The following is a 16,801-nucleotide window of genomic DNA, read 5'->3' on the forward strand; positions in this document are numbered from 1 at the left end:
TCACAAATAAGTCTCGCAGCTCACTTCGCTTTAGAGAAAAAAAAACTACAGATTACGTGTCGTATTCTAATGTGGTTCAGGGTAAGATGACTATTAAAACAGAATGAGTGTCATGTCACTCTGACCACACTTTTGTGAGAATCATTTCCTTTGAGCCTGGGACAAGTTCTGATAATGAGAGGATGGTAAGAGAATAATGTCTGAAGGCACCCAACTTTCCCAGGAAGTAAGGCAAAGCCTGGCCTGGGATCCATATTGGCTTTTCAAGGCTGTTCAGAATCTTCCAGTGAGCTTCATGCCCCCCTTACTTCATCTTAGAGCTCTGCTGCAACAATTACAGGGCAGTCCCGGAGTTGTTGTTGTGTTTTGTGGCAACCAAAAATCTTGGAAGCCAAATTATTCTTTCCAAGGAGACTCAGCTGAATAGTAAGAAAGCCAAGGACAAGGATATTATTCAGAGTGCTATCAAAGCCCCTATCTTCCTGAAGCCAGCACTACAGGTGAAAGCAGAGCCTAAAATACGGGCAATGGATACTGCCCTGAAGACTCTCGGGGATGCCCCAGCTCCACAGATTTGCTGTTAATCAAGAACCCCTGTCCTGGGCTTCCCTGGTAGTGCACTGGTTGAGAATCTGCCTGCCAATGCAGGGGACACGGGTTCGAGCCCTGGTCTGGGAAGATCCCACATGCCGCGGAGCAGCTAGGCCCGTGAGCCACAACTACTGAGCCTGCGCGTCTGGAGCCTGTGCTCCGCAACAAGAGAGGCCGCGATAGTGAGAGGCCCGCGCACCGCGATGAAGAGTGGCCCCCGCTCGCCACAACTAGAGAAAGTCCTCGCACAGAAACGAAGACCCAACACAGCCAAAAATAAATATAAAAATAAATAAATAAATAAAAGATTACTATTAAAAAAAAAAAAAACTTAAAAAAAAAAGAACCCCTGTCCTTCCTGAAATAAGGGTGTGGCAGCGCTAAACTTCCTCAACCATCTCTACTGAGATTTCAAAAATAAACAAGTATATATTTGGAAGGATGTTACTTCTTCAATAGCCAGTCTGTGGTAGGAACGCTAGCATCGGTTCCTGCCATACTGAGGTCACCAACGATGTGAATTTATGAAGTTGGATTAAATGCTTTTAATGCAACTTCCAACCGTATAACTCCATGATTTATGTACAATAAATTAAAAAGTAAACAGAGAAGATTCATATCAAAAGGAAGAGGGGAAGGAGAGAGAGAGAAAGAGATAAACATAAGGGAGGGCTCAGAAGAGCAAGCATGGTACGACATACAGAAAAGGTAAAAAGAATGGGAGGGACAGATTTCAAAGATTTTGCCAATAGATTTAACCTAAATAAATCTTTAGGTCAGTGTAGAAGGGAGGTATAAAGTAAACCAAACTCCACATTGCCATCGAACAAAGGAAAAAAATCAATAGCAACTTTTAGAGTTCACGCAGTTTCACCAAAGCAGTCCCATTAAAATCCTCCAGATTTCTTTCCTTAAGACTCAAATGTTCCCCAGAGAAAATGCTAACTCAGACCACGGAAGTTTATAAATTATTGGCCATTTTTCATTGAGAGAAAACAGATATGGAGTTATGCTTAGAGCATAATGAATCCGGTAGCCCTCAGAAGGTGCACAGTGAAACCTAGTGTCACCAACTTCTATCTTCTCACAACATACACAGAGCTCTCTTGGATAACAAATAAGAATTGGCAATGTCATGTTATCTGAGTAAAATGTTTTAATTTTATATTCCAGAAGTATAATAATGAATCGAACGAAAGAAAAAAATAGATGTGTACTAGAACGCTAAAAATCAACAGGTGACTAGAATTAATAATAGAACAAACTTCAGAAAAATAAAGTAATATAAATCCAGAACAATCATGCTGATATTGAGACTGATAGTCTCATAGTTACATCAGTCCCCTATATAAAATCAATTGATGATCTATATGATTTATGCGATGCAGATGCAACATATGGGGTAGATAATTGGTTAGTAGTTATTTAAGACACTTGGAAATTAATAATGGAAGAAACATAGGAATTAAAGGAGGGGACTCAATCCTATTACAACTTTCATCATATCATTTTTGTCAATGAAAAAATCGCAACATGATGCAGAAAGAGGGAGGGCCATACTTCACTCACCTGCTTCTCTGTGAGAATGACTCTCCCCAGTAACTGATCTTCCAGACCTTTCATGGTGACAGTGAAGTCAATGATGGAGGTCCGCGCACTTATTTCAGGGGTGTAGGCTGGATTGGGCAGCTTGGTGGTAATGTAGAGTCTGAAGCCATCCATCACATCTACCTCTTTGTCACCGACCTTCACCTTTTTCATAAAAAAGAAAGTTAAAAGTAATAAAACAGAGATACACCTTACTGTGTGCTTTTTGTATAGGATCCAGTATTGCTTTTAACAACTATGTACCTGGAGATCATCTGTATACTAAAAAAGAAATGGTCATTAGGCATTCACAGAGCTTTAAGCCACTAGGATGAAAGGAAAGAAGGATGGAAGTAAGAGAGGAAGGAAGGGAGGGACGGAGGAAGGGAAGGAAGGGGGGAAGGAAAGAAGTTAATTCAATATACACCATACAATATATATAGAATTTATCACCAAAATTGTGATCATACTGCAGAAGTGAGATGGATTCTGCACCCAAAATTTGGTTCAGAAGTCAAGACTGATGATGTCACTCATGTAACAAAAAGATATGAAAATGTTTATTATTCACATGAGACTTTCTGGAAATATTAGGGTAGGCTCCCAAACAGGTCCAAAAAAGACCTCACTTGAGAGAGTAGGGAGGGGAAGCTGTTCTAGGGTTTTATGGTGGTTACCCAATGGGGCTGGGATGAAGTTTCCCAGACATGGTCATGAGCAGAGAGTTGCATGATTTGAACTTCCCACCAGTGCCAAAGGAGAATGGACCCACGTTTTCTTACCAGTTTGCCCAGATTGGGAATGGAAGGGGAGAGGGGCATGACAGGGCTTGAAAACTGTCCAAAGTCAAACAACACAATGGAGTCAGACTTTATTATACAAGTGTAGTAGATATTCCTGAAAAGACTGCTCTTGATCCCAACTCAGGAAGTGTAGAAGAGAAAAGCAAATGCCTCAAATTTGAATTGCTGCCTATTGAGAAACTGTCTCCTATGTCACATTTACCTGGCCTCATGGTAATTATTCTGCACATTGTCATCTATAGGTTTAACCTACCTTAAAGGTAGACCCAGTCTTAATGAAGTTTCTCTCCAAAACATTATCCAGGGCTGGATCTAGTTCCTCCGCAACATCTTCGATAAGCAAGGGCCTTCCAAGAGAAAGACTGTCTTCTAGGTGGTTTCTGAAGTACTTGTGATTTAGAGATGTGATCTAGAAACAAGATCAAAATGCTGCTCTAAACTGTCTCCATTCTTCACCTTAGCAAACCATCAATCCCTTATTTATTTTTTTTAATTGAAGTATAGTTGATTTACAATGTTGTGTTAGTTTCAGGTGTATAGCAAAGTGATTCAGTTATACATAATTTTTTCAGATTCTTTTCTCTTATAGGTGATTACAAAATGTTGCGTATAGTTCCCTGTGCTCTACAGTAGGTCCTTGTTGGTTATTATTTTACAGATAGTAGTGGGTTTATGTCAATCCTAAACTTCTAATTTATCCATCTCCCCCACTTTTCCCCTTTGGTAACCATAAGTTTGTTTTCTATGTCTGTGGGCCTGTTTCTGTTTTGTATATAACTTCATTTGTATCATTTTTTTTTACATTCCACATATAAGTGATGTCATATGATACTTGTCTTTCTCTGTCTGGCTTACTTCACTTCGTATGATAGTATCTAGGTCCAGCCATGTTGCTGCAAATAGCATTATTTCATTCTTTTTTTATGGCTGAGTAATATTTCACTGTATAAATATACATCTTCTTTATCCATTCCTCTATTGATGGACATTTAGGTTGCTTCCATGTCTGAGCCATTGTAAATAGTGCTGCAATGAACATTGGGGTGCATGTATCTTTTTGAATTATGGTTTTCTCCAGATATATGCCCAGGAGCGGGATTGCAGGATCATATGGTAGCTCTATTTTTAGTTTTTTAAGGAAGCTCCAGAGCATTTGACTGCATCATTCCCTTTTACTGAGAAGCAAGTAAAGGTCGTATGGCAATGCTGCCTTTTCCTCACCACCACCACATTTGTGACAAATAATCATGGAATAATTATGAAGTGTCTTTATAAAGTGCTGCACACTTAGTGTGATATAGCTCCACCCTGCTCTGTTTATGAATGAGGGCCCTAGGCCCTAACAGAAGGGAGTCTGAAACCTTTGAAAGACGGCATTGGAGAGATCAACAAGAATGCAAATAATGCAATTTTTAGAAATCATTTCTAAATACTAATATCTAAATATTAATAATAAAATTATTTCTAAATATGAAATATTTCTTTATTCTCAGAGACTTGTTGATCTGGGGCACTAAAATTTATTAGTAGCATAAATAGACTCAAACCCAGATTACCTGGAGTTCATTTTGGTTTTCTTTATTTTTAACCCAGATCTTCCCTTGAGTCTGTGGATCAATTAACAAAGGGTAGCGAGATGCCTTTGTGACAATAATTCCATTCTGAACGGACAGGTCATCGTTTGGCAGGCCTTGGAGGTTCCATTCACTAATGGTAGGAGCATCAATCAACATCTCATTGAGATTTAGATTGTCTCCAAATGGAATTTCCCGGGCTTTCATTTCCTTCTGCCAGTCATTTAACAGCAGATTGCGAAATTCTTGGTTAAACGGACCAGAATAAGATAGGAAAGCTGTAGCCAACAACACATCCCCTAAAACGGAAAACAGAACATCACTGAAATACTCTGTGATCAGCCCTGTAATTCTGCAGAATGTTAGAAATGAAAAAAAAAAGACAACCATTCTTTCAAACTAAATTTCAGAAACCAAATTGTAACCACAAGTTGCTGTGTCTTGTGAATAGCAGTAGTTTAGTTCATTATTAAAGAGTACACATGGTCCACCAAGTAATAGCTGCTCGTAGTCAAGCACCGGATTATGTTGACTCTTGTTGGATATGAGAGGATGATATCTGAGTTTAAGAGATACACCAAAACCTCAGAAGACAGAGCCTCCATTCTAAGTGACCTTGATCGATATGGCCACTCACTCGTAGGAGAATTCAAAAATGACCTGATAATAAGAGATTTAAATCTAATAAGCGTTGTCTAAATGCCAGACCAATAGTCATCCTTTTGAAATAGCTGGACACACACACACACACAGACACACACACACACACGCAGAGGAATTTGAAGTAAAAGAGCGCTGATGTGTATTCTGATTAAAGCTTAAGTTTGCTCACTCCCTATTAGAGTCAACACATAATCTCATTAATAAAGGAATTACATACCTACAAGTCTTTTAGTTTGTGCAGCCAACTCCTTGCTTTGCTCTGTCCATCTTTCTTTTTCTCCTGCCAGCCCCCCGATCAGCGCGGAAGCGGTCTGCATTTTATGTCTGCACCTCTCTGCATCTTCAAGCAAGGTCTAAAACCAGACAGAACCAGAAGAAAACCTTTGTTCACATAAATATAGCCTGGAGCTCAAAAACATAATTTTAAAACATCATATGTTATCTTCCTTTCTGAGATATGTGAGCCACTTATTCCACAGGAAGCGTAAGATTCCATTTCTGTGGGTCTGTCTCAGCCCAGCCTGTGTCTTAAGCCCTATCTATGGAACATAGATGGATTCCTCAGGAGGGACCCTGAGCCAACGGGCAAACCCTCCCCAGATGTTAATAAACTGAGAAATAATGGAGATTTGCATCATTTATGATTTTCGTATCAAAAAATTAGAAATAAAATATCAGCATACATGCTAATATCACATAGCACAACAAAATGTAAAGAAATACATATCCCTACTTAAAAATGAGGAATATTTCTCATGTTAAATTTCTAGCATCATTATTGCTTTGTCTAACTCCACATCTCCTTTTACTTTAGGTGAAACTTTAGATTATCTTCAGGTTGTGGAGTCCTGAAGCTCATTCACAAATTCCAGCCACACTGACTTAGTAGGTCCCTCCCTGCTGCTCTTGTGTCAGTAAAAGACCTTTAACCGGACTTCCACACACTATTGCCACCCAGGGCTTTGTTCTTAAAAACAAATGGTTCCATTTCTCTATGTTGAAAAGACAGCTGCTAATTCTACTTGTAAAAATGTATACTTATGGTACAATAATGGATATGGCTAAAGATCTAGCTATGTGACCAGTCACTGGAAGTTCATGTATAATATTTATATATATTTATATAATGTACATATGGCATATATACGCTAAATGTCTAACAACAGAGGATAATTTACATAGATTATGTTATATTGTGAACAAGAACGCTCTGAAGCCATTAAAAATATAATCATTAAGAAAAATAATCATTAAGTTAAAGAAGAACAGTCATTAGTTAAAAATTCAATTTATAAAGCAGTATGTACTGAATTATCTGCTATGATTTTACATGGATTTTAAATATATGTAAATCAGACATATGTGCAGATATGAAATGATAAAGAGGAAAATACTTTTAGGCTTCATCTCCAGGGTTACCTATGTGTATTTTCTATAAGGAACATGAATTGCTATTGTAATAATAACACAATACAGTGTTTTTCAGAAGCGAGATATTTGTTCCAGTTGGTTCTAGTCTGCTCTGTTTTCCTTCCCCCTAGAGTTAATGCAGAAAACCCAAAATCCCAGCTGAGAGGTGTACCCGCACATCGACACCATCCATATTTGTTTGTTTGTTTCTTCCCAAGAAGAAAGATGTCAGCTGGAAATATAATACGACATCATTTATTTCTGCCTACCTTTAAAACAAACTTTTCATAGGACAGATACTTTTAATATTAAGTTATCCTCCCTAAGTTCCCCATCCCCACTGCCATGTGGCCAAATAAAAAATGGCCAACCCCTCCCCTCCTGGCTGTTGCTTTCTGGAAACCCAGGCTCCTTTGGGGGATTGGGAAATGGGGGATGGGAGAGGAGCAAATGAGCACACAGGAGTGAGAAGCAGATTTTCCCTCCGAGCCTGGCTAGGGGAGTGTGCAGAATTGCTTGTGTTCCGCGGCTAGTGCCCCCGGCCCTCTCTCTCCTAGTGCCCCAGAGTCTGACTAGGTGCCCAGAGGCCCTGTGGAAGTGGACCCTCTGCAAAGGCACCGACTGCCCTGTGCACAGAGCGGCAGGACACACACTCCTCCAGGGACGGCACAGACCTGGTTGTGAGGTTACCAGGCGTGACCATGAACTGTAGACCTGAGAGCCCTCCCCTGCCCCCTGTAGTCTATAAGTCCCTGGACTCTCACGGAGCCCCACGGAGGGAGAAGGAGCAACACAATGACTGAAAGTCAAGTTCACTCCAACATGTTGGAAGCAGGTGGGCACACAGCCAGATTTTGTTTTCTTTTTTTTTAATTAATTAATTAATTTATTAATTTATTTATTTATTTATTTTTGGCTGTGTTGGGTCTTCGTTTCTGTGCGAGGGCTTTCTCTAGTTGCGGCAAGCGGGGGCCACTCTCCATCGCGGTGCGCGGGCCTCTCACTGTCGCGGCCTCTCTTGTTGCAGAGCACAGGCTCCAGACGCGCAGGCTCAGTAGTTGTGGCTCACGGGCCCAGTTGCTCCGCGGCATGTGGGATCCTCCCAGACCAGGGCTCGAACCAGTGTCCCCTGCATTGGCAGGCAGATTCTCAACCACTGCGCCACCAGGGAAGCCCAGATTTTGTTTTCTTAATGAAAAACATTTGACATTTGTTGAGATTCAAGTTTTAAAGTTAGAGCCACACCTTTATAGTTGCCATTCTTATGCGGTCCTTATAATTGCTTACCTAACAAACAGTAGATATTCAAAAACAAAAAAGCTTATTGAGCAAACTAATGCAAAATTGTTAAAACTGAACCATAATAAAATGAGGCCGTAAAAATATTTTTACAGTATGTAGTAGGGCTTCCTGATATAAGTGAGGGTCTAAATGGTAGAAATTCACGTGTCTTCCTCACAGTTTCTAAAGTAGATGCTCAAATTGCAAAGTTAATTTTCTCTTCATATTATGGTAGTAAATTTCATACAACATAAATAACAAACCCAAATAGGTGCTATATAATTACTTCTCTAAAATTTCTGAAAAGCTCTTATTTTGTTTTCAGGTGACTTATCTTTAAGAGGAAATACCATACATCTTGCATACAGTGAAACTGAAATGTTTATCTAAATCCCCTCATTGGGACCCCTATAAGGGAATAGACTAACAGAGCAGGAATCTCAATCCAGCCGAGTGAGGGCTGAGAAGAGGCAGAGGTGGGTTCCGTATAATCATCAAGGAAAGAACAGAGAGAATCTAGCTCTTATTTATCAAGCACAGGTTTTCTCAGAGGCAGATACAGATTTTGTGAGGCCAGATGCTTATCTAAGCTGGGGACCACCTTAAAAAACTCATTAAAGAATTTTTACAAATACAAAATACCAAAGTGAACATGTAATGAGAACTGGGGAAAGAAATCACTACAAAGTCCTGAAAATTGAGAAATTCAGGTACCTTTCCTCCGGAATCTCTAGGTATTTTATCTGAATGCTTACACACAAATGCTTGTCAATCATAATCTGGTTTCCCCTCCCCACAGAACTCTCTACAACTCCCAGTAACCCCAGCATTCATGGGGCCTGTGCAAGTGAGGGGCCATAAAACTTACGCTACATTAGGTTTATGTTAAATCTGCCTCTATTACCAGAACGAAGGAGGCCCCAGTGGAGCCGGAATGAGTATAAATCGACTAAACAGCTTGCTGCCCAGTGGAGAGGAAATATACGAGCCTTGATTCTGAAATGTGCTAAAGCTACAAACATGCATAGGTTGAGAAGGCTGTAGGTGGTCATTGTCACTGGGGCACAGCCACGTGGTCAGGCACGTTGGTCCAGCAGAAAGACCCGAGTGGACATCAGAAGATCAAGGTCTAATCCAGCCCTGTGACCAATGCCCATGACCGGGAGTCCTCCTCTTGTCCTCTCTGGGCCTAAGTTCCTTTCTTTAAAATGAGAGTAAAATAAAAATATCTACCCTGCCTACCTTGAAAGATTCTTTCAAATATTAAATGAGATACAGTGGGAGGACGTGATTTGAAAAATATGTTAAAAATGCTGCACAGGATGCTGTTATCCTCACCGTTAATAAGGAAACTCAGAACTCCCGTGTTCCAGCAGTAACTTCTGTTTTGGCTGAATATCCTGACCTCTTACCAAAGGTCCTCGGTGTCCGTTAGAAACAAACTCCAGGGCTTAGCGAGGGAGTACGTGCCAGGTGTGTATGTATGTATATGTGTATTGTATTGTATATCGATTAAATGAAGCCCTGCTGGAAACCAAACCCTTGGAGAGAGAAAGCAGGAGAGGAATGAAGGGCCGACCACAGCCAGGAGGGCCTGTGACGTCACCACCCGCCCCAAACCCCTACGGCAAGAAGACAGTGACCTGCTTTTCGGTCATGGCCTGTTCATACTCGGCCTGCACCACATCCAGCTCGGCTTGCCTGTCGTCCAGCTCAGCCTGGGCCTTCTGCAGATCCTGCGTGGCCAACACGTAGCGATTCTCCTGCACCAGCAGGTTGGCCTGCATGGGACACACACAGGGTGAAGGGATGGGCAGCAAACCGAACATGCAGCATGTCGGAGTCTGAGAGCTCAGCGGCCACGTGTTACACCTGTTCTTTGATCCACCCCTAGACTCCTCTCAAATCGCACGGTCAGGACCAAACCTTAATGTGAACTTGACATGTTTGTAAGCAGAAAATTAAAATTCATTAGAAGAGAGTCAGCAAATTTTTTCCATAAAGTGCCAGATAGTAAATCTTTTAGGCTTTTGGGGCCAAGAGGCAAAATCAAGACTATTGTTCAGGTACTTAATTTAAAATTTCATGAGCCATACAAATACAGGTGGTGGGTTAGATTTGGCCTGTGGACCGTAGTTTGCCAATCCCTAAATCAAAACATTGTAATATTAAATGTATATATGCAAATTAGAGAACATTTCAATACTGAGTTGTAGAAAAAAAAATCTGAATATTTAGAACCATCTGCCTAGCAGGGCTGATCACCGTTAGTAAGGATGTTAAAACAAGACAAAGGATGAAACATGATTAACCACTGAACATAAAGATCTAGGTTTTATGGGTGGTGATGGACTTGATGGCATTCCTGTCATTTGCATATATTGCTTGCCATTCAGAAAAGAACAGATACTTGAGCTGTGACCAAATAATAATATTTGCTTTTAGGAAGCTACTAAAAAAGACTCAAAAGACATAATCAAAAGCAATATTGGAAAAAGATGAGGTGTAGAAAATAGTCCATGCTTGCAGGAATTAAAATCCTTTCGAAAAAAATTTGAAATCAGTGTTCTCCCTTTAAGTCTTACTGAAGTAACCCACTCATGTCAAACTATTGCAGCCCCAAAGATCTTGAATATCTTCTAGGACTTTACTCAAGAGGGAGGGGGATATACATATACGTATAGCTGATTCACTTCGTTGTACAGGAGAAGCTAACACAACATTGTAAAGCAATGATACTCCAATAAAAATAATAATAATACTAATTTTTTTAAATGAAGCTCTCAAAAGCTACTAATCAAAGGGTATAAAATCTTCAAATCCAGCCGCTCACCTTAGGAGCCGTAGGACTCTGTTAAGATTACTTAAACTCTGCAAGCCTCAGTTTCTCCATTAAGATATTGAAAAACTACCTCCTAGGATTTGTGAGTGTGTGTGTGTGTGTTTGTGTGTGTGTGTGTATTACATAAAATAACATATGTAAAAACCCAAGTCTGGGACCTGGCATATAACAAGAGTTTGATAAATAATACAATAGATATTATTATTGTTATTATCCGTGTTCAATATTTAAGACTCTACTGTTGTTATGTTTTGTTTATGTAAACTAACATGTACTGGTTTTCACAGAGTGTCCAAGGAGAAATCCCTTATGAATGAAATTGAATAGAATCTCAATTGCTACTGTTATAATTAAATTTGTTTAAGTTTACTCACTACTAGAAGTCACTTGGCCCGTCTATAGGAATTGTAAGATGAAAGAAGAGTCCCTCACTGTCTCCTCCGCTAATTAGTGGTGAAGAGGTTCCCACAGGAGTTTAAGGAGTGTCCTCAATCTCTCTTTACTTGGGAAGCAGGAGTTCGCACGTGAAGCCCCCTCCAGGAATAAGTGAAGTTAGAGCCCCTGGTCTGTATTTCTTAATATATTGAGCAGAGCTGCCCAATGATAACCTGTCCTTTCTTTGTCTTCTACTTCCCTCTAAGCAGTGAATGTGTAGCATCTACATAACTACGTTTATTTTTCTGACAATGGCAATTAGGAGAGACCTGACAAACTGAAGATTCCCAGATGCTGGATGCTCCTAAGGACATAGGGGGCACTCCCAGAACAGGCTTCTCAGAAGAGAAGCATAGGTTCCAGGCACACGTAAAAGGTCCCCCCTCCTGACGGTGTCCCCTTCACTTCCTACTGTAGGACCTCTGTTGTCCTGGAACTGGGTGGAGCCCGAAATGTACAGAATGTAAGGGAGGAGACGTCATCCTTCTTACGTAAGTCTTGTTCAGGGCATCCATTATTTTGTACTGGTTTCAGCTCATTTTATTTAAAGGAACTACAACAAAATAAAAACTCCCCATTGTGAATTCAACTGTAATTCCCTTAAAGACACTTACGTATGCTTAGCCACTGGAAAAACTTGCAAAGCATACCCTGTACTTTTCACTGGATATGGTTGTTATAATTCAGTCAATATCAGAATGTCCGATTGTGAGCTATGTTGGAGTCTTCAGTGGTCCCCAAATCCACAATGCCCGACAGCATGACATCAACTATTTGCTCTAAAAATCTCTGAGCCAAATGAATCCCTTCTCTTTTAAGTTGCCCTGGGACCCCAAGGGCCTCCACCACTGAATAAATGGCTCTGATATGGGAATAATGAGAAAATAAAATGGGACTTGCAACTGTATCCCTATGTTCTTTTCATTCTTGATTATTTTTAGCGTGATTATTAAGTTCCTTGGGTAGTTTATAAGTGTACGTGGATTTTAGTTGATGGATGAGCGAGATCAGGCTTACAAAAAGCAAAATAATCAACAAAGCCATAACGTATGAGCTCTGAGGCATCAGTATTTCATTTTCAAGACAGGTACTTGCCTCTCCATCTGCTAAAGACTGAGTGTCACTGAATGCTGGGGGGATGTGGACAAATGAAGCTGAGAAATGCAATTACTCAAAGGGAAACACTGGTATGCTCTCAAATCACTTTAAATAAAGGATGATATGCAGTTTCTTTCCTGGGGGCAAAAGAGGGAGAGGGAATAAATACTATGTTGTCCCTGCAGCCAAGACCAGACACCAGTGACTGTGTCCACGCTGCCTCATTCACAGGAGTCCCTGGCAGGAGATCTTGGACATTGTTGGTGGATCCTATGCTAGAGTTTCCTGTGTTTCTTTTTTTCAAGTTGACATTGTGGGGAAAAAAATGTCCAGCAGCCCACAATGGACTTTGTACCCTTGTAGAGAGTCCATGCTTAAGGCTCAGACAATACCGATTGGAGATGGATTACAGAGAAGAAAGAAACATCCTATGCTCGGCCTGCCTATTGCTAGCTCTCCCCGTGGACTTGGGCATAATAAAACCTGAGGCTTCTGTGTTGCATGAAAGACAAGCCCAGTTGACCCAGAGACCCCGCTGCCGGCACACGTCCTGCAGTTCCACCGAGGAGGCTTACCTTCAGGGGCAACACCTCTCTGTTTATAGAAAAGAAGGAAGCCATGGCCTTGGTCCAGGAACAAAGCCCCGCTACATTCCCACATACACGTTTAGCAGTTTCGATGTTGTAGTCTGCCATCTCAAAGTAAGGATTCAAAAATTCTATCACTTCTTCATTGATTGTGTCTTTGGGGAATTGCTATGGAAGAATGGAGTAAAATAAAGTCAAAATACCTCTTTCCATGAAGTCATAATCACAGTATGCTCACAATGCCACTGAAACAGTTAAAAAACTGTTAAAACCAAGAATGGATAAATGATATCATATTTTGTTGATATTTCAGGTTATTAGGCAACAATCATATATATTTAGGCATATGAAATGGTACATATATTTAGCATTGTATATAAAAATGTAAAGCATATATATTTAGACATAAATATTTAGCATTTAGCAGCAACCAAATGCTTAATACATTCAGAGGGAGGTTCTATTAAACTCACCTGAAATGTGAAGAAAATAATTTGGACATTAGGCCTTCAGGGTGATGAATTAACTTTAAATCATAGAACTATCAAGATTATGAGAGAACTGTTCTTTTCTGGAGGGATAGAATTTTAAAATAGTAGCAGAAATGGATTATGAGTGCCTTCTTGTATTAAGAGAGAAGACTGACCAAACAATGAAATTGGATCTTTGAAATGTGGTGTTTGATCATCTAACCGAGGATAATTAAATATTTTCCAAGTAGAAAGAAATTTAGCACCTAAATAATTCAGAGAAATAAGCCTTCACAGAACATACATAACACAGAGAAAAACACACTTTCATTCAGACCTCTTTAAATGCAAGTTTCTTTTATGAGACTTGAAAAATAGTGAAGCCAGAAGAATACCTGGGAACAATAGAAGGATGGTGGTGACAAAAGGCAAATAGCAAGGTAGCTTCCAAGAGCAGTGGCTTTGCACCAGGTATATAAGGCAAGTGCAATTCCACTGCACATTTTTCAGTGGACACTTTTTAAGCTCCGCCCCCAATGCCCAAGGACCACTGCTATTCCACACGCTCATAGTCTGATTAATCACTACCTCCTATCCACTCAAATAGCATGTTATTCCTTCATGGTGGCCCTTACATCACAGAGGCTTATATTTTAATTATCTGAAACGAGTCCATATGGCCCACTGGTTTCAGAAGCTACTTGGTGTTATAGCTGCTGTAAGGCGCCTCACAAGATGCTCTGGCCATAGCAGCCACTTGGGCAATGATAAATTAAAAACTGAATGAAAGACGGTGCTGAAGGTACCGCTTGGGTTATGGATGGGGGATGGGTATTCCCAGTTAGTTGTCTCAAGATCTAAATATTAAAGAGAAAACAATATAACTGCCAGAAGAAAACACAGAAGCATTTATTCGGCCTTAGAGATGGGCAAAGATTTCCTAAACAGAACGCAGAAAGCACTGTAAGGAAAGTATTGATAAATGGGATGATACTAAACTGAAGAGTATCTCCTTATCAAAAGACACCATTAGGGCTTCCCTGGTGGCGCAGTGGTTGAGAATCTGCCTGCCAATGCAGGGGACCCGGGTTCGAGCCCTGGTCTGGGAAGGTCCCACATGCCGCGGAGCAACTAGGCCCGTGAGCCACAATTACTGAGCCTGCGCGTCTGGAGCCTGTGCTCCGCAACAAGAGAGGCCGCGATAGTGAGAGGCCCGCGCACCACGATGAAGAGTGGCCCCCACTTGCCGCAACTAGAGAAAGCCCTCGCACAGAAACGAAGACCCAACACAGCCATAAATAAATAAATTAAAATAAAAAAAAAAAAAGAAATACAACCAAATTAATTAAAAAAAAAAAAGACACCATTAATGGAATGAACAACTAAGGCAGAAAGTGGGAGAAGATATTTGCAAACATATAAATGACAAATTACCCATATTTTATATATAAATTCTACAAAATAATAAAAAATTTAAATGTCCAGGCGATCTGTACATTTAAATGTACAGGCACTTAACCAAAGAGTTCCCAAGGGGCTCATAAACTGATGAAAAGATTTTCAGCATCATTTGTCATCAGAGAAATGCAAACTAACCCACAATAATAAGACACCACCACCAACCCATCAGAATAGCTAAAAGTAGAAAATGGTTAAGACATGGAGCAACTTATACACTACTTGTGGGTATGTAAACTGATAACAACAATTTTTGAAAACTCTTTGGCACTATCTACTAAGGCTGATTAAATGTATAACCTAAGACCCAGAAATTCCACTCCTGAGTATAGAGCCAATAGAAATGAAAACATGCCCACTAAATGACCAATATTCATAGTAGCTTTTTTTTATAATAGCCCAAAACTAGTAACATCTCAAAAATCCATCAACAATACAAGGACAAACAAATTAAAGTACATTACAGCATTTCACGCTGGTGCTGGTAGATATAAACTTATGAGAAACGATTACTAAATTTTCAGAAATTTTACAGACTTGTTAAATACAGCCATTATTTAAAATTAAATTATAAAAACTTACAATTAAATGTTATTTTGAACAAAAATAATGTATAGTCAAAAGTCATCACCTTCTAATTATTTTGCTACATTTTACTATCTACATTTTTGAGGTCATTTACATTTATTGTATCTACCCAGTGGGACTACCTTATCACAGCATGCTACCATGTACCTCTTCCCAACTCTACATTCAGCAACATTATTTTGGTAGCTTGAAATCAGCCATTGTGGGGATATTTACACTATGAAAATTGGCAAACACTACAAATCAGAGCTTTTCCTTTTTTCTCACCAGAGAACCAGTTTTTAAACATTTGTCACACACTATTGCACACTATTGATATTCATCTACTGGAAAGCTGTGTAGCAATGAAAAAAGAATGAAATACTGTCCTGTGCAACAATAAGAAAGAATCGCACAGACATGTTGAACGAAAGAGGTCAAAACAAAAGAGTTCATATGATATGATTTCATATACGTAAATTTCAAAACAGGTGAAACTAATTATCGGGATAAAGGTCAGAATAATGTTTATACTAGGGGAGATTACTGACTGTGTTGGGACACAAAAGAGATTGCTGGGGTCTGGAAATACAAATCTTGATTCCAGTGTTCATTAATAGGTATAGACATATGTAAATATTCATTAAGCTATACCCTTTTTTTAATTAAATTTTTATTTTATATTGGAGTGTAGTTGATTTACAATATACACTTTAAATTTGTGCATTTTATCATATGTAAATGTTACCTCATAATGAAATTTAAAAGATGCAAATTAATACTCGAAAAACTACAATTGAGACTTGTGAAATAAAAATATATATGTACTCATATGCAAATAATATATGCACATATGTTTGGGTTCCTTAAAATGATTTTTTTAACTTTTACTGAAATATGTTGCTGATGATGTTTTAATATGCCTAAAATCTGCCAGGAAAAGCTCTAATACTTACAATGTCTTATATTTGAAAGAGAAATTCTACTCTGAAAAAATACGTAAATATAAGTTGAAAATATGTATGTAGAGTATTATTCAGGCTTAAAACAGAAGGAAGTTCTGCCATTTGTGACAACATGGATGGACCATTATGCCAAGTACTATAAGCCAGAGAGAGACAGAGCCTTCATGGTGTCACTTATAATAGCCAACTCATAGAAGCAGAGAGTAGAATGGTGGTAGCCAGGAGCTGGGGGGAGGAAGAAAGGGGAAGATGTTGGTCAAGGGTCAAGGGTCACTTATACAAGATGAGAAGGCCCTGGGGACCTAATGTACAGCAATGTGAATATCATTAACAATACTGTACTGTTTACTTGAAATTTGCTAGGAGGGTAGATCTTAAATGCTCTCACCACAAAAAAACGAAAAAAAAAAAAAAGGAAAAAATGGTAATTATGTGAGGTGATGGATATTTAATTGGCTATTTATTGGATT

At 39.5% G+C, this 16,801-nt stretch overlaps 1 protein-coding gene across 1 annotated transcript in view; it reads right to left on the reverse strand.

The window, feature by feature from the left end:
• Window positions 1–16,801, reverse strand: part of DNAH5 (dynein axonemal heavy chain 5) — a 213,525-nt gene that overhangs the window by 43,502 nt on the left and 153,222 nt on the right. The window contains exons 60-65 of the mRNA XM_036849308.1: window positions 12,860–13,039; window positions 9,553–9,690; window positions 5,436–5,571; window positions 4,538–4,854; window positions 3,235–3,390; window positions 2,161–2,343 (exon numbers count right to left, since the gene is read on the reverse strand). Coding sequence (XP_036705203.1) covers window positions 2,161–2,343; window positions 3,235–3,390; window positions 4,538–4,854; window positions 5,436–5,571; window positions 9,553–9,690; window positions 12,860–13,039 — 1,110 coding nt within the window. The remainder of the gene's footprint in view (window positions 1–2,160; window positions 2,344–3,234; window positions 3,391–4,537; window positions 4,855–5,435; window positions 5,572–9,552; window positions 9,691–12,859; window positions 13,040–16,801) is intronic.

This window comes from Balaenoptera musculus, chromosome 3 (assembly GCF_009873245.2).
Source record: "Balaenoptera musculus isolate JJ_BM4_2016_0621 chromosome 3, mBalMus1.pri.v3, whole genome shotgun sequence".
Lineage (NCBI taxonomy): Eukaryota > Metazoa > Chordata > Mammalia > Artiodactyla > Balaenopteridae > Balaenoptera > Balaenoptera musculus.